The sequence below is a fragment of the Acipenser ruthenus genome, chromosome 23 (assembly GCF_902713425.1).
Source record: "Acipenser ruthenus chromosome 23, fAciRut3.2 maternal haplotype, whole genome shotgun sequence".
NCBI lineage: Eukaryota > Metazoa > Chordata > Actinopteri > Acipenseriformes > Acipenseridae > Acipenser > Acipenser ruthenus.
In genome coordinates, this window is record NC_081211.1 from 6,292,380 (window position 1) to 6,310,479 (window position 18,100).

An 18,100-nucleotide genomic window follows, 5' to 3' on the forward strand; every position below is an offset into this window, starting at 1 on the left:
ATAACACTGTAGTATAAATAGGTTTTAATTGTTTCTACCAGGATATCATATTTATCCCTTGAGTCCTGAAATGGGCTTGCTCTGTTTTTAGTGGCTGCATGCATGCAAACTAAATGTGAGACAAGACTGACTTCAGATCAGAGGGCTAAGAATAAATGTCACAGGGGAGCTGGGGTCTGAGGGGTGCAATGACAGGTGTCTTATTTATATCAATGTCCATATCCGTGGCTCTACGATAAGGTCAAGTATTGTTGAAACCCCAATGGGTCCAACTTGCTTGCTCCCGTTTGCTGTGTTAATGTAAACCTGGCATGAAAGAAAAAAATGACGCTTGTACACCCCTAGTGGTCATTTTGAAAACTGCTTCTACAGCTGTAGGTGCCGGCTCTCGCAACCCTTATTAGAGAAGTGGAAGTTAATTAATTTTAATTAGTGAGTATGGTCAACAGCAATCTAAGCAAAATCCAGAATAGAGAGCATATACTGTATAATAGAACAATTAAACAGGCAAGAGGTTCTGAAAGGTATCCTGTGCACTGTAGCAGAAGTGTTGCTATGGTCAGGCACAGGGCCAGCAGAAGTCATGTGATCATCTCTTTATAACTCAGCTAGCACACCTTGATACTGAACTTTCCATGTGGTCCCCTAAGTCTTCATCAAACTGAGTTGTGCTGAATTGTGTAGTGGTCTGGTAATGTGAACAATTGTCTACTTTGAACTCGCTTGAGCCCACCAAATGAATAAGGGGCTAGTAAATTAAAGTGTAGTGTCTGCTAATTTTACACATTTCCAATTCCATTCTTCATATTTGCGCTTTATATTGCCAGAACAAACACATACAGCGTTAGTCTGGAGTGTACCGTGTAATCAAAAAGCTCCAGAGTGCATGATGTCACCCTTCGGGATAAATCAGTCACTCGGACTTAGCTCTGGGGCAGTCCCACAGCAGGCATGTATCACAGCCATGTGATTCCCCTCGCAGCCTGTCCACTCAGGTTTCAGATTCAAGGCCAGAGACACAAGTGCTCCATCGGAATAGAGATGCTGATGTCACCCGGGAACAAGGCTCTGAGAAGCTGGCAACCAAACACAGTCCGAAAGGGGAAAGTGATCTCACACAGGAGCTCAGGGCTGCATGGGGGGCTCATTTTCATGGGCGACTCGAGCCTTGTTTGTGAAACCCAACCCGTAATAAATTATTATTGTTTTAACATATGGCAAATCTCATCCATAAAAGGATGCTAAACTAAGGTCGGAGTGCTAATAATTCATAACTAGAGCCTGCACGTGTGGTATGATGAGCTCCCACACACGAAACTCTTGTTGGAAACTGCAGTGTAAGAATTTTAAGTAGGGGACAAAAAAAATAAAATCACCTGCAATGACACCATTGACAGACAGGTGGTGCAGTACTGGAGGGTGACCATACATACTGTAGCTCTTTAGAAAACAGATATTGTAAAATCTGTAAGTAACGGTCTTCATCACTGGTCACCCGTTCTTTGTATTGTGGTTCTTTGCTTTCGGTCAGTTTCTTCCTGGTAGGTAATCACTTGCTGTAGGTCACATGCTTTGATTGCAGTAAGACCGCTGAAGTGAAACTGAGCTACAAAATTGATAAAGTGGGTGCAGATAACAAAATAATTCCATACATATTGCCTGTCAGACACCTCCATTGGCTAAACAGTGCAGTTTTGAAAGAAACACATGTTTTTATTTTTTAAACAGATATATGGTACTACTCTCGGTTGAAGCTCACAGTTTGCTTGCCTTTCTGGTAAACTTACTGTTTCTCTTCCTAGGTTATTCACCTCAGCAGTGCCCTTATAAAAGTTTACCACAGTACATTTGCACAGCAATTATACTATGCATTTATCATAGTTTACCATTGTGTGCCGTGTTATTTTTATATACTGTACCGTGCCCCTCTGGGTTTTACAACGCTTATTTATTCTTTACCATACTTTCAATATGCTTTATTACACTTTGCCATGCTTTTACTATGGAAAACTTTTGTATGTCTTCAGGTAAAAACATATTCTTGGCTGTAAAGCATGTCAATCAACAGGGGAAGCATCCGGTTGGCTAATGACAGGAAAGGAGACCCTGAAGGGGTGGGACAGTTTCATTCTCCAAGCGAAATGACCAAAGAATTGCAAGACTAGTTGAAAGCAAGATTTGCAGGCATAGATTTATTTAACCTTGTGCATCACCAGATATCATGTTTACAAATGAAAATACATTAAGAACTTTTAAAAGCTTTTAATATACAGTGTTCCTTTAACTGTAGTCACTGGTAGTCTATAAATCAGTATGCAATTGTGACATGTGACAAGCATCCCTATTTGACAAGCATTCCTCATCCTTGGAGATGGGTTCAGACAGCTGTATGTGTATCGGGACAGTAAACAGCTATAGAAGTTACTAGAGGACTGCGTTAATCTTGTGTGCCGTGGCTGCAACTAAAGCATCTTAGTGACCAAAATCTCTTGAGTATCTAATATCACAGCAAGCAGTACTAATCAGTTATGCTAATATATTATAACCTTTGCCACACAAATGTATTCAAGCAAGTAGTCACTTAATGATCTACTGTATGTATTTTATTATTGAAATCTTGCATTGTCCTTTGCAAGATACTGCATACCATTTTAATAACAGTGTGTTAAACTGAAACTCAGCAGAGCCATCATCAGCCATTACCAGCGATGGCAACACCATGGATTTGGAACAAACATTTCTCAGTGATCCTGATAAAATTGCACAATTGTTACCATTGCTACCATTGTATTGCAGTGGTATAACCAGTGTGTACCAGGTGTACTTGGGATACCTGTTGCTATGTCAAAATATAAAAAGCACTGTGATACCATTTTACTAGTGGCTCCTATTACTCTACCCTTGTGCTCTCATTGCTATCAGTACAGACTCTTTGCATTGTCATTGAAGATCATTCGGTAATCTCTTACACTATGTAATGAAATTAGTCTGGCAGGTCAGAGCGCGTCCATCGTTAGCACAAGCCTGTTGAATCAAGCAGTAATTTATTTGATTTTAATTGATTCATGTTATTTGAATCCTAGTGCACTGCAGTTTATGGACACCATTCAGCCCCAGTATAGTACAGTACAGTACATCCCAATGGATTTGGAACCCTATTCCTGTTTCGTTGGATCCAAACACAGTAGGACTCAGAATAGACCAGCGCTACAAGGTGGAAAATGCAGATGACAGTCAGGGGATTGCATCTCGTGTATAAATGAACCTCGGGCTTTGTTGTTGTTGACCAGTGTATTAAACCACTGGCACAGTCAGAAGATGATGTAATACCACTTTATTTTCGTCTGTCTTACACACACACACGCACATGCATATACACACACAGAGCGGCCTTGCCGCAGACTTATTTTTACCTGCCTGTCTCCTGATCGGATGTGTATCCATGTCTGAGCTCACCCTTCAACCCAGAGCTCAGCTCAGATCCCTTTCCTAGTTTGGTCACTTTGTGCTTGGGCTGTCAGGTGACAGTCCCCACTTAAAAAAAAAAATTGGTGAGGCCAATAAAGACAAATGATTGGAAACAGCTGTCATGTGCATCGGGGGCAGGTCAGTGATTAATGCAGGAAACTGTCAGGCATCTGTTATTCAAACACCCCTCCTCTGTGACGGACTGTCAGCAGCTGCCACTCGTGGCTCCCCTCTGTTCAGCTGGGAGGAGCCCCCAGGTTTGAGAATTGCATCATTCTCACCATGAGGACAGTTCTTTCCTGCCTGCAAAGCTGTCCCACTATCATGCTTTCTTCAACTCTCAAACTTAGATTTACATTTTTTCATTGCTTCGTCTTTTGTTGAGTCTTGACCCGTTTATTTCCCCGAAGTTGGAGCAGGCTAATTGCCTCTTTGATGTTGTCATTCCTCATTTTGTTATGACAATTTAACACGCAGACCCATGCCAGTGGTGTTGCCATAGATCACTCTGCTTTTGCTCCAAGAAAATATAATAATATTACAAAACTAGAGGAGAAATAGAAGGATTCCAACAGGTGAGATGGTTTTTAGTGTTAAAATGTTAACAGGATGTAGAAAAAAAAAACCTGAAGCTAATTCTGAGAACACTTTACATTAAGTGTCTATAACTACTGTGTATTTACATTGTAGATACATGGTAAATACATATGTACTTACACATATTTACAATGTTATTATGCATCGTTACAATGTACTTAATGTGTAAAATGTTTTGCATGATATAACCCTAACCCTAACCCTAATTCTAACCCTAACTGTACAGCTCCCTGAGGTGTTGAAATGAATTGCTATGGGCCTTCTTTGAACACTGTGCATGTGCACATGCTTGTCCTGTTGTATGTCAACATGTTTTTTGCAGCTGAAGATTTTGATGTGTTATCTAGGTCTAGTAAGCGCAGTCCCCTATAGAGCTCATGCATTCCTCTTCAGGTTAATAACTCTTACTCAAGCAATCTAGAGAGTCAGTGACACACAACAGTTGTTCTTAAAAGCACAGACGTGCTTTGGATCCCATTACCCCACTGCCACCCCCACAAAGTGTTCTTGGAAATGATTCAAATGATCCATTATAGGTGCCAAATGAATGATGTCAATTCTATTAATAAGGCAGGCTGTTGACTATAGCACATTTAACTTTCATCGGACCCCCACAAAACCACATCTGCTTATAAGACGGAAACATTTACCTGTCCGAGATTACCAAAATACATATCTACTTTGTGCATTTTTTAAAAATTTAAATAGACAATATTTGCATTAGAGCACATATGCAATGCCATAAAAACTGCCTGTGTCCGATTTCACAGTTCTATATCAAAGCATTACATTTTTGATATAGAAGAATGCATTTTACATACCTGTGTATACACTGGGCCTAGGTTTTTAGTAATTGAAATTGAATAACAAATTAAATTAGTACAACATTCTGACTGTACAGTGAGAAAGCATTTATTGTCCAAGATTTAAACTCATCTGGATTTCAAAATAAGAAGATGAACAAAATTCAATCTGTGCCCTCTAATTCCACTTTCTGAAATGTAAATGTAACTTGCGTCAACCTTTTCTGATTAAATGGAAGAGTAAGTATTGTCAAATGTATTTTATCTCCCTTACCTTTTACAGATGTTTGCAATCTTGCTGCGTTTTCAATTGTGTTATAACCTGACTCCAGGAGCTGCTCTTCAGTTCTGCTTGCCTGCCATAGATATAGATATATTTACTGTAGCCCTTATAAAAGTTCACAACAGTCATTTTGCGGCTTTTCCATGCCCTTCCCATGGTTATACTATGCTTTTTGAATGTGGTTTACCATACCTCTCTGGGCTATACAATGCTTTCCTATGCTTTACCATGCTTTCATTGTGCTTTATTACACTTTGCTACGCTTGTACTATGACAATTTTATATAAGGGAGGACAGATCAGCAAAAGTGTCTTTATGTAAGTAAGAATCTATCTTGGAACTGAAGAACAGTACTAATGGTACAAGCACCTATCACAGACTGAGCAAAAAACAACGGAAGCAAATCAGATAACATCCACTCAGATTGACTGCTGCACACATCACAAAAGGTAAGGGGACAATAAAAGAAAACCGAAGAAAATGTCATTTTTACTTTACTTTTAAAATGTTATAAACTTCCATCAAACCCCCTTTTTTTTCTTGAATAAAAAGATTGAATTCTTGTAACCTGTCTTCATGGCTCATTCCATGAAGCCAGGTTGGCCTCCTTTATTTAAATCTCTATGCTACATTCTTCCACATCCTTCTGTGCGCAGTTACTCATCTTAAAGAATCTCGTGTCTGTTTACATTCCACAAAGGTGCTGTACTGTCAGCTGCAGGCAGGCAGGCCCTCTGTGAGTCAAACAGACATGTGATACACTGTGACATTCTTACAGGAATTGCAACAGTGCTAGTTAGGTATGGGGCTTCTGAAATATTCACAAACATTTCTTTTTAATCCCAAGTCACACCCATTACCAAATGATATTCAACGGCAAAGCAGTGCCAATAGAATGAACATTTAATGATTCTGCACAACGGGCAAAGGCAGCATGGCTCCCTCTATCATGATGGTTACGTTTTTATATTTTGACATTACAATGCTGACACCCAAACACACTGCAATACCATGCAGTCAGCGTCCACGGCATTGCCATGCTACTGTTGGAAATGATGCAGTCTGCTCATGGTTCTGCTAGACCTGATGGGTATTATAATGATGAATGCAATACATACCATAAACAGCATCATTCAAATATAATGGGATTAGTGTCTGCCTATGGAAAATGATTAACATTGTCTTCATAGGACTGAGGTATACCACTGTGAAATGCATATTGAAAGCATGTTAAAGCATAAGCAGGAATAGTAGAGCACTCATGCTGAAGCAAACTCTCCCTCTATTAGGTCTAGCTTTCTATAAGATCTCACTGTGTCTCTTGACAGCCTTCTTAATAGTGGGATTACAAAGGCACCACGTCATGTGATTTTTAAGTATGTTGGGTAAATATGTACCATTAATACCTGAACAGTACTTCTACTGATTTCTATTGCATGAGAGTCGCTGTTATTTACTTCATCCTCATACTGGACTCGGCTTTCGTCAAGATAAAATGAGACAGTGGTGGGGACCGACCAAGACGTAGCTTCGCTGTGAGGTACATGCACTATCCGCACTTGTTAGACAGATTGCTCTTTCAAATGCATGCATTGGAATATGGGATGATTATCTATTCAACGATCCAAGGTATTTCGTGAGCATGCAAGGAGTTTTTCCTAGAAAAGGGATCACATTCTGGGGGTATAAAGGCATGTGTGACAGTTGCACTTTTAAAACATATGCTTAACAAGTAGTTGATCTGTTTAACAAGATATCTCTTGAGAAAGGAGTCCGAGTAGGGGTTTAGTTCAGTAGCAGCCTTATTGTATGATGAATGTGCCTTAAGGATGTTTACTTTGTTGAAACACAAAATCCATTGGCTTCAGCTTTAACGAGAGAAGGGATGTGGGAGGAGCTGGTCTGGAAAGAAAAGCCTGTTTCTCCTGTCTGCTGATTTAGTGGCTTGGAAACAGCTGGCAATATGAGCAAGTGATGTTGTCTGTCTCCCTGCGGCAGCCCCCCCCCCCTTGCATGCTCAGAACTGGCTTGGGAATGCCTACTGCCTTTAGAGCATTGAGACGCAGAGGAATGGTCACCCTGCCCGCTCTCTGATCCCTACTGCTGGACTCTTTAGAATCATGAGCTGCCTGGAGGTTATGTACCCAGCGTATGGACATTATCCACTGTATGCCACAGCTGCCTCAGCCTACAATATAAACAGCCAACAGGTACAAACTATTTTTGCTTATAGACTGAATTAACACAAGGGGTCAGGTTGAAGATTACTACACAGTAATTGTTATTACAAAGTGAATCAGGGTTAATATGCATGGTTATTTTGCAGTTTTACCATGGTTATACTATGCATTTACTATATTTGACCATGGTTTGCCATTTTTTTATATGCTCAACTATACCTTAGGACTTGTAATGGCTACCAATGTTTTATCATGCTTTCACTATGCTTTGTGACCCTTATTTAATATGGTGAACTTTTATAAGGGCATTGCAGTGTGTTATAGCAACTTGTTAAATATTTTGACCATATATCTAGGTTTTTTAGTACTATGTAGCTCCTTAAAAGATTTGGTGAACTTGCTGTATATTTTTAGCAACTTGTATGTCAAGTTACTAAAAATACAGTGGTTCTATTCACAGCTGGCAAAATGAGACAATTGCTCAACTCCAAACGATGTATGCAGACATCTTACTAATTACCCATGGATTTTTGCCATGGTTTACCAGACGTTTCTGTGATTTCACAATGCTTTTGCTGTGCTTTACTTTTACCATGAAATACCATAGCCAGCTTTTACAAGGGCATTGCTGAGAAGATTGTTTTTGTTGATAGTGATTTAGATGGCAATCCAGATAAAGCTGTGGGAAACTACACAGTGGTTATCGAAGATCTTTGATGACATATACAATTAACTTGTTTTATCATACAGCCCATTTGTATTTTTTTTAAAGGAATGGGCCATTAGAGATGATTATGAATATTTCTATTAAGATAAATCGTGTCTCAGATCTGTGTTCTGTGCCGGTAATGTGCAACCTCTTCTTCAAATAATTATTAAATACCTTTGCATCAACAGTAACTCCCCATTGCTTTTTTTTCTGCCCTAAATTCTTGGAAGAAGCTGCAGAAAGTATTACCCATATGAATGCAATGCTGTGATATTCTACTGCCAAACAAATGATGTGCACTTTATAGACATTCTCTGTCTCTTGTTATCGGTAGCCTTCGCTCCTAGCATTCCCTTCGCTTACAAATACAAATACTGGTTTTATATTTTTCACTAGTCAAAAATGCAAAGTCCCATACCATTTAAAAAAAAAGATTCAAGAAGGCTCCCTTATAATAGTTTACTACTGTAAGTTTGCACAGTAAGTTCACCTCATGCTTTTCCCATGGTTATACCATGCATTTACTGTAGTTTGCAATGGTTGGCCATGTTTTTCTATATTTCTATATGCTGTATAGGCTTTTCAATGCTTACCTATGCTTTACCATGCTTTCACGAACGTTTTGCTGTGCTTTTACTATGGGAAACCTGTATAAGGGATGCTCCCTTATAAATCCCTGTTGAAAATATTAGCCCAGCAGTCTTGGGGAGTGCCCTTACATGTAGTGCATGCATCCACTGACTCTGAAAAGCTGTTTCACTAGTCGAGCCTCCCAGTTCAGAAGGATGGTATTTCATACCCATTCTAATGCTTGGGAAGCACTGGCTCATGTTGCCTGCTAATCTCGCACTAATTCGGCTGATTTGCAGACTGCTTTGTTAATGAGCGCTTGATTCCAACAGAAAACAAAAGACGTGCTAATTCAATTTCTCAGTCCCCACCACTTCAGTGCAATAGTGTGACAATGCCAAAGCACCCTCTGTATTAAGGGGCAATGGTAGCACAGGGACACCTAAAATGTTATAAGCTAGTAGAATGGTACATTGGTAGCATTTTTAATTTGCATATGGTATCACAGTGGTATGAACCAGTGCACACTGGACATTGCAGTACCATCATACCAAATAAGCATCAGTGTCCCAAAGGGCCAATGCATGTCCATATCTCAACATTGCTTTTGATGTTGTGGTGTGCTAAGGTTTCTTCAAGGTAATACTTTTGTATTATAATGGTATTTTTTAACCTTTTCAGCAAGCTTTTGATAATGGAGTGATGGCAGTTGCTAGGGAACTGTTGCATGTAATTCCAGTCTCATGATCACATAAATATTAAGATGTGTATTAATGACCGCCTCTATTGAAGACTACTGTAATTAAATGAACATTTCCAAGAGCTGGTCTATACTGTAGGTAGTCTTTTTATATTTATTATAAACCTCACGGATCAAGTAGTCAATATCTTATAGGCAGATAAGGCTAAAACGTGTTTTTTTTGTATCTTGAAACTAATTTTAAGCTGTGACATAAATCTCAAGCAGCCTGTGATCCAGTTCAACCTTAAAACGCATTTTTAAAATGTCATCATACATAAAAACATTTGTTTGGTCTAAAATAGCATTAATACCCTTTGCAGCCGTCATTATCTGTAGCTAAGTGACCTGGATAATTCGACTTTGGACACCAGACTGTCTCCGTAGGTAGTTATCTAGCAGTTAATGGCCGACAAAGGAACATTTTCACCAATAAAATGGTTCGAATTCATGGTTTCGCTTTGAACCACTTTGGCTTTTCTGTTTAAAAGATCCCATGCTTTTGCCCAGACTTTAGGTGACAGTCGGAGAATGCAGAAGAGGGCCGAGAGCTTGCCTGGGACTGTCTCAGCCTCGTTTCCAGGACCCAAGGAAGGCGACAGGGACAAGGAGAAGCCCGTGGCCCACGAGGCAGAGTACCTCAGCTCCAGGTGTGTGCTCTTCACCTACTACCAGGGAGACATCAGCAGCGTGGTGGATGAACACTTCTCCAGAGCGCTGAGCTCTTACGTAGAGGGAGATGGGAAGAGACGCGCCACAGAGCTGGGAGCAGGTAAGAGCAGAGCGACAGTGACATGTTCTGTTTTACAAAGACACTGAGATCATGTGACACTGAGACCTCACCTGCTTTATGAATAATATGAATGCTCATGCGGTTCCAAGTAGTCAACTGATCCCCAAACTCAAGTCAGGTCTGTGGACTTGTGTAATAGGCCTGGGACCCAGAGTGGTTTAAAACACTTATAACATGCAGGTTTCATTTAGTTGTGGATTTTACTGATTGAAAACATGCTAGCTATCTCTTTTTCACATGTTTTGTTATGAAGTAAGCCTGGCCCTGTTAACTATGAGGCAGGAGGGACCTCAGGGCCTTTATACCACAATGTAGTAGAAGCCAGAGAGAACTGGACCCTTTCAACATCAGCTGCAGCTTTTCATATCTGATGGACAATGTGCTGTCGCATATTAAATTGTATTGCATATTGTAGCCTAATTCTCTGTGAAAAATAACATACTTAAATAACAGTCTTATTATTACTAATCATATTCTATAATTGTGAATAACATAATTATAACATGTTTGTAGATTGTTTATAACCACTTATAACGGATACCTAAACTAAAGTGTTACCAAAAATCCAAAGTAAAAACAAAACATATGACATGAATTGATAGTAGTGTAAATATAATTCTAGATGAATAAAAAGCTTAATATTAATACCAACACAGTACTCAAATAATTGTGGACAATATATTTTTAAAAAGCTCTGTACATCGATTCTGTTTTATCTATTTAAATTCAATTGTGTATGTATCCTAGTATCCTATTACAATAAAACTATAAATATAAATATACTAGCTAGGAATTGCCCACAACAGATATTCGCCTGAGACAGGCCGTCCAGTAAAAACAACAGGTGGAGACCTCTGCTGTCAAGCTCTGAAATGGGCTCTGTCTGCACCACAGTGATTTAGGGCAATATTGCTTGTTGAAGTTAGTCCTTATATAGGCTGATGGGAAAAAGCATAAGCCACCATTATCATAAAAGTAGATGGAATTTAGTTGACGTGTTACGTGTTTAAATACCATACAGAAATGTCCCATATTTACTAAGCAATTGCTTTAGCACAAGCCTGTTCTTTTTTATGCAAATATTAAATATAAGGAAAAGTCTGTGATTAAAAGTACACTAAAACCTTGATTATCGGAAGTTAATTGCCATTGATTGGTATTGAAAACAAGAATCAGGACAGCTTTCCATGTATTGAAATCAACACATCAATTAATGGAATTATTAAATACCTGCCGATAAATACTTCTTAAAGACACTGAGTATGATTAAAAGTGAGTCATATTAAACCCTTCCTCCCTGCTTTCTCTCTGCAGAAAGCCCCTCCCCGGGTCGACGTAGCTTCCCCCCCTCGTTCTGGGACAGTAACTACTCCCCTCCAGTGTGCCAGAGTCATTCAGAGGGGACAGCATACCCCGTGGAACCGTACTCTCTGCACCCGGGCCTGCCTCCTCCACACGGCCCAGAGTCCTGGGCTTACTCACCGAGCCAGACATACCCCCACCCCCGCCCCTTGCATGAACTCTACCCGCCCACGGGCCTGGAGTCCCACTACAGCCCGCTGCTCATGCCAGCCATGCGCCCCGCTCGGATAGCCACTCTTCCTGGGCATTACGACATCACCAAACTGGAACCAGCGCCCTCCTGGCACGGTCTGCTGCCAGCCAGCGATGTCACCCAGACGCTCGCTTTAAATATCGACGCAGGTAAATACTGTTCCTAGAGCTGCACCCCGACAAGAATAGAAATTAAAAGAACAATTGGGGACCCCATGTCACCCCACTTAGACTTGCTTTTTAGATATCTTGGTAACCTACAGTTGTATTGTCTGCTATGTTGATTGCCAAGACTGATACAACATTCATGGATAGTAAGATATTCCATAAGCAAGGAGTCTGAATGGGGTAAAATGGAGAACAAACATCCCACCTCAGTTATTCTGCATTACTTGTTGGAGGGCAGTACCTATATAGTACAAAAGTCTCTTGACCATTTTAGCAGGAATGCAGCTGCAGTACACTGGTACAGTTTGTCAAAGGGGGAGCATATCCCCCCATTAATTAACTAGGGGGTTCGATCATCTATTCTACTGCATTGAGCTTCTGTGTCAATACAAATTACACTAGGTCACATTGCTGTTTTCTCTGTTTTTATAAAAGAGGTTAATGACACAGAACATGTGGATAACATAAGTGGTGCTACAGGGTGTTCTTGTCAGGACAAGAAGGAGCCACAGGCACCACCCTGTTATGAGCTGTATCTGTCTATCACAGTGCCACCCACGACCAGCTTCACCTAAGATAACACTGAAAGCAATGGGCGTCTATTTTAATGATTTATGAATTTTAAACCCACGCAAACTCTGAAATCAAAGTGAACGTGATGAATAAAACACTGGGCTGAAAGCACAATGCTCAGAAACTGTATTAACCTGGTTAACCACTGCCAGACCATCCTTGGTATTGGAACCAATAACCAAATTATGTTCAACACACATTTTAATTGTAAGTCATTGTAAGCATAACTATGATTTCTGGACCAACCATCAAAGCAACACAACTCCAAGACCATGCAACCTTTTGAGACAGATGGCTCTAAATGGGGGACGTAAAACTATCAATGATTGAGAGAATGAAGACAGTGGGACGATATCCCAAGTAATTTCTGTCTGTACTCACGAATTGATTATTTTAAAACCATTGTGTTTTCTGTTTGTACCGTTTCCTTATCATAAGAGATTTCCTTAACATATTTATTTTTGAGGAGCTCTGAATTCAAAGCTTGGCACAGCTGCTATTGTGATGTCACACTGCAACACACTGGCCAATGACATTTGAAAAATAGATACGCTTTGGAATGTGCTGAGTATAAAATGCAATAACAACTATTGATTTTACTCATCAGGAAAAAACAATGAAGCCTAATAGTTATGTACAATTACAGAGTTGGTTTCAAACTTGTTACTGACAGTATATGGCGAGTGACTACACTACTCAGTTTAGCCACCACTCTACAGGGAGATGACTGAATAAATATATGGGAGATTTCTGACATCTATAGAACCCCCAATGGCACCCCTGTATTATCTTTTTACATATTTTCAAAGCGTTTCCTCCATTCTTTAACATACTCCTATTTTTTTAAAGGAGGAACATGCATGTTAATATTACAAAACGAAAAGCAAACACTTTGAGAGGAACTTGGATTATATTACTTAGTTGTTTGGGTCTTATTAATAAAAATGAACAGCCGTTTTACCTCTTTTAAAAAAGTAGAGTCAATTGAAGACCAGGGTAAACACTTTGAAAATATGGCCCTTTGCCCCTATGCATTCAGAGCTATTTTACATGCCATACTGCACTTCAATTGGATTGCATAAGCACCATGCTGACATATCATAATATTTAACATATTTTCTCTTTCTGTCTCAGGGCTTCAGCACCACAAGAAAAGCAAGGAGCCGTACTGGTTTTAGAGTCTGTTCAAGTTTTTCTAGTTGTGTCTGTGTTATCTTCCGGATGACAATGGGTGCAGTTAAGCGTTTGCCCTTATCTTCGGTTCAAGATCGGATTTGTTCTTTATCTTCAATCAACATGTGTACCACAGAACAAAACAGAAAGGGTGGCTATGAATGCAGGGAACTCCTATGACTGGTGTTCGTTTTCTGGGTGTGCAGTGTTTATCTGCCAAGAACTGTTGAGCACCAGGCAAGCTGAATGACTGGCATTTTTGTGGCGTGCCATTATGGATGAAAAATGGGAAAAAGAGACAGATTTATTTTAGTTTTCCAATGACGTTACTAAGTAGTAATTATAAATATTATATGTAATGTATTTATCTGGGTCTTGCAAATACTTTTTTTATATTTGCTAAAATAAATGCGCAAACGTTGTTGAAATGAACCGTGGAAGGACATTTTAATGACTATCTTTGTAAGAGTAATACACAACATCCTTCAGTTACTGGTGATTGCATGAGCTTTTCTTGGGTTTTATTGATTATATTTAGGAGACCCGATTACAACAATGGTTGCAAACCTAATTATAAAAATAAAGCAAAGCGGTGGTTCAGGCAGGGAACTCACTTTTAATCAGTAAATCAAATCAAGCTTATTAAGTGTTGATAACCAGACCATTGTCAATTGAAATAGCAGTACCTCGTCACTAACAACGTATTTACTGTCCACTGATCATCATGGAAAGGATTCAAATCTTACCTGATCCATTACCTCCCTGCTGCCTCCTCCTCCCCAGCATCCACCTGTTTTTTGGCTTCGTCTAAGAGGGAGGGCAGCTATCTGCCCCCCTGCCCGTGGATTTCCTACAGTCAACCTCTCCACTTATCAGCGGAAAAATGTATGAGCAGGGGTTCCCTGAGGCGAGGCCAAAGGTCAAACATGTATTATATGTTAAATGTGTTATCCAAGAACTTATAATATGCATAAAAGTGTGTCGTGTCTAATCTGTAATAAATATTTTATCTATCGCATGAGTTCCCTGACTGAACTGCTTACATTTCTCTGTTTGCAGTTGGTTTATGCTGGACATACAAACACTGCACAGCACTGGTATGATAGGCAAACGCTGCACAGCACTGGTATGATAGACAAACGCTGCACAGCACTGGTATGATAGACAAATGCTACACAGCACTGGTATGATGGACAAACGCTGCACAGCACTGGTATGATAGACAAACGCTGCACAGCACTGGTATGATAGACAAACGCTGCACAGCACTGGTATGATAGACAAACGCTGCACAGTACTGGTATGATAGGCAAACGCTGCACAGCACTGGTATGATAGACAAACGCTGCACAGTACTGGTATGATAGGCAAACGCTGCACAGCACTGGTATGATAGACAAACGCTGCACAGCACTGGTATGATAGACAAACGCTGCACAGCACTGGTATGATGGACAAACGCTGCACAGCACTGGTATGATGGACAAACGCTGCACAGCACTGGTATGGGCTCAACCAATGACTGGATATTTGGATGAAGAACACACTAAATAATTATCAACCACCCTGACTTTACCTGTAGTGTCTGCATTTGCTTTTTCTGTGATTTTGACAAAGATTGCTCAATTCCTGACACAAAAATACACTGCACATTAAAAGAAAAAAAAAACGTTTACAAGAACTGATTTCCTAGAATTATTCGTTATGTATTTTACAGTATATATAAAACAAGTATATTCACTCCCCTATGCCACAAATTGTGCATCAGTCTTTGTATGGCAGTGTGTTCTACAGTTTCTATACATCGGTAACATATGGTGAACTTGAAAAAAAAAAGTATTTATATCAGACAAATGATGAACTTTATTTTTATTATAAAAAAATGATTTCTGTAAATGTGGTCCACGTTTTACAGTGTTCGCAACAGCGCCCCTCTGAGCAATCAGTTTGTTTCTTGTTGGTTTATACATGACATGTTTTCATTGGTGTGTTACGGTGTGTGTGCTACTCTTAGAAAAGTTGACAACAGTAAAAGCTTAGTAATAAAGCATAAAGAAACATGATAACGCACAGTGAAAGCATGGTAAAACAGAGAGGTATTGTAAAGCATATTAAAAAAAGCATGACAAACTATAGTAAACTATGGCAAATTCATAGTATAACCAAGAGGAAAGTATGGGAACACTGCAAAACTATCTTCTGTGCCACCAGCAGGTAGTAACTGAGGGCAGTTTGTTCCTTTAAAAAAGAATACAAACGGCTACCTCAACAGATCACAATATTCACTGATGACTTTTTATCATTCATGCTCACGAGATGAGCCAGAGATCAGTCGTCATACATGCTTAAATCTCAATCAAAGGAAGTCCTGACTGAAATGGAGATACCCCGAGCAGATAAGGGTGCTTACTGCACAGTGTTCTCTGATTATCAGGTTCGGGTTTTATCTGATTGGAGCAGGACTGAAGTAAACAGCATATTTTCCACTGACGAGAGGGAATATTGTGAATAGCATGCCAAAACTTGTCTGGTGTAAAGTTAAAATTAGACAAAGAAAACAATGTATACAGAGACCTGAAGATACCAGTATGTGTATTAGTATGCAATTGTGCATTCATTATTATACAATAATGTGAAATGCCTCATAGCTCTGTTTTTTTTTTGTTTGTTTTTTACCTCAGATTTTACCCCCAATTTAGATTGTCCAATTACGTTCCCTCACAGCAGCAATCCCCTCTGACAGCTCAGGGGAACGGATGGGTCATTGGGCGCCCTCTGATCCAACAACCAAGCCCATTGCCTTTTTACACCCAGTAACTCGAGAGCGGACGTCACTGTATGACAAAGGCCAGCCCTGCAAGTGTCCGCTTGAGCTCACTAGGTGCCTGGCCAGTAGGTTGCGCTGTAGCGTGATGAGGAGAAACAGTTCCTGCTGGTTTTGCATCCCTAATCCGGGGGAGCACCAGCATCAATGCCCCGCACCCTCTGGAATCACCAGGGAAGACCAGCAACATGTACTCCCCTGACTGAATGACTCACACTGCACACCACACAGTGGCTCCCTGGCTCTTGTTTCTAAGGTACAATGTTTAATCAAGCCAATATCACTCTGTCCTACCCACTCCCACTACACTTTAAACTCACATTTCCAAAATAAAGGAAAAATAAATAGTACACATCTATTTACTATATAGGTTTTAAAATGTGTAGTTTTGAAAGAAATCTATCCAAAATGATACCTGTATCTGGTACTAGACTGGGTTAAAGAAGTATCTGATTGCATGGTCAAAGAACAACAGTAAAGATGTATTTGTGTATTAGCTATGGGTATGCTCAATCTAATCTATTCCATTACAGTCATGTATGTATGTCTGGGATTTACTGTGTTAACTAAACACACCACACTGCTTTGTCACAATAGCCTATAGCACCATCTAGTGTTAAAACATAGAACTTCATTTTAAATAAAATACTGATATTAATTGGGGCAGATTTACTAAGCCTTTGTTCCAGAAGTGTCATGTTATAGTATATCTGACCAGTAGTGTGATACTAATTCTCATGTATCTCGAAAAACTTGTATCTAGTTGTGATGAAACTTGGTAGTAACCTTATTTAGCATAGGTTATTGGGATTATCATATTGGGGGGCATATATGGGGCTGTTTGTCTGTCCATACATTTGTCGTTCTCTATGTCACACTTACATTTTTGCAGAATTCAGAATACATTACTAAAATTTAGCATAATATATTTGCATGGGCGCTTCTCATCTATTCAAGAGTACAGGGTCCACATTAAAAACATGCAGCACCAGGAAGTTATACAGTAAATTACATCTACAAGCCTCGTTATAGCTTAGGGCATTGCCTTTTTCTAAATGTTCTTAATTTATTAAACTGTTTTCAAAACTGTATGAGGTACCTTCAAATGTAAATGATATTGTAGACAACACTATCATGTCATAGTGGAAGTTCATTTATTGAACCGACATCTATTTCCTGAAACTAGTGCAGTCATCTATAAATCTCCACAACAACTAGCCCTGCCGAGCCTGACGTAAAACCAGTTCTGGAATTTCTAACAGGAACTTTGTGATGATGATCCCCCTCTAGTGGCCCATAGAAGGGACTGCATGAAATTAAGTTTCTGCAATTAAGTGCAGACAAACAGTGGTCAAACGTGCTCACGTAGAATGACCTCCACATGTGCAAAAATTGTTAGATAAAGATAAGACGGACCCTGTTCGTAAAATTTTAGGGAATGTTTTGTTCAAGACTGTTTTTTTAATTAGTTTTTTAATCAAGTTTGCAGTCCACTAACCCTTTTATCAGCTGTTTGAGAACAGGGTTAGAAGTTCAGTTTCACCTTTAAAAGCGCTGTTTAATCTAAGAAAATGTCTAAAAGGACTCTTTTAAAAAAACAGTCCTCGCTAAAACGTTCCTAGATGTTCACTGTGGTTTCTGCTACACTTGCACTTCCAGGGTCATG

The 18,100-nt window shown here is 39.6% G+C and overlaps 2 protein-coding genes across 2 annotated transcripts in view; one reads left to right on the forward strand and one right to left on the reverse strand.

Annotated features, from left to right (window-relative positions):
• The window catches only part of LOC131699720 (uncharacterized), a 227,209-nt gene that overhangs the window by 137,043 nt on the left and 72,066 nt on the right, over positions 1-18,100 (reverse strand). The window lies entirely within an intron of this gene.
• Positions 7,081-14,038, forward strand: LOC117413201 (transcription cofactor vestigial-like protein 2). The gene is made up of 4 exons (XM_034022022.3): positions 7,081-7,361; positions 9,860-10,121; positions 11,457-11,846; positions 13,572-14,038. Exons 1-4 carry the CDS (start codon positions 7,272-7,274, stop codon positions 13,613-13,615), a joined length of 786 nt encoding a protein of 261 aa, XP_033877913.1. The 5' UTR covers positions 7,081-7,271; the 3' UTR covers positions 13,616-14,038.

What these genes read in the sequence shown, in the direction of transcription:
- LOC117413201 (XM_034022022.3), top strand. Translation starts at nt 7,272, where the DNA reads ATGAGCTGCCTGGAGGTTATGTACCCAGCGTATGGACATTATCCACTG. An exon ending in ACAATATAAACAGCCAACAG is followed by an intron (nt 7,362 to 9,859) that starts GTACAAACTATT and finishes GCTTTTGCCCAG; the next exon opens with ACTTTAGGTGACAGTCGGAG. An exon ending in CGCTTTAAATATCGACGCAG is followed by an intron (nt 11,847 to 13,571) that starts GTAAATACTGTT and finishes TTTCTGTCTCAG; the next exon opens with GGCTTCAGCACCACAAGAAA.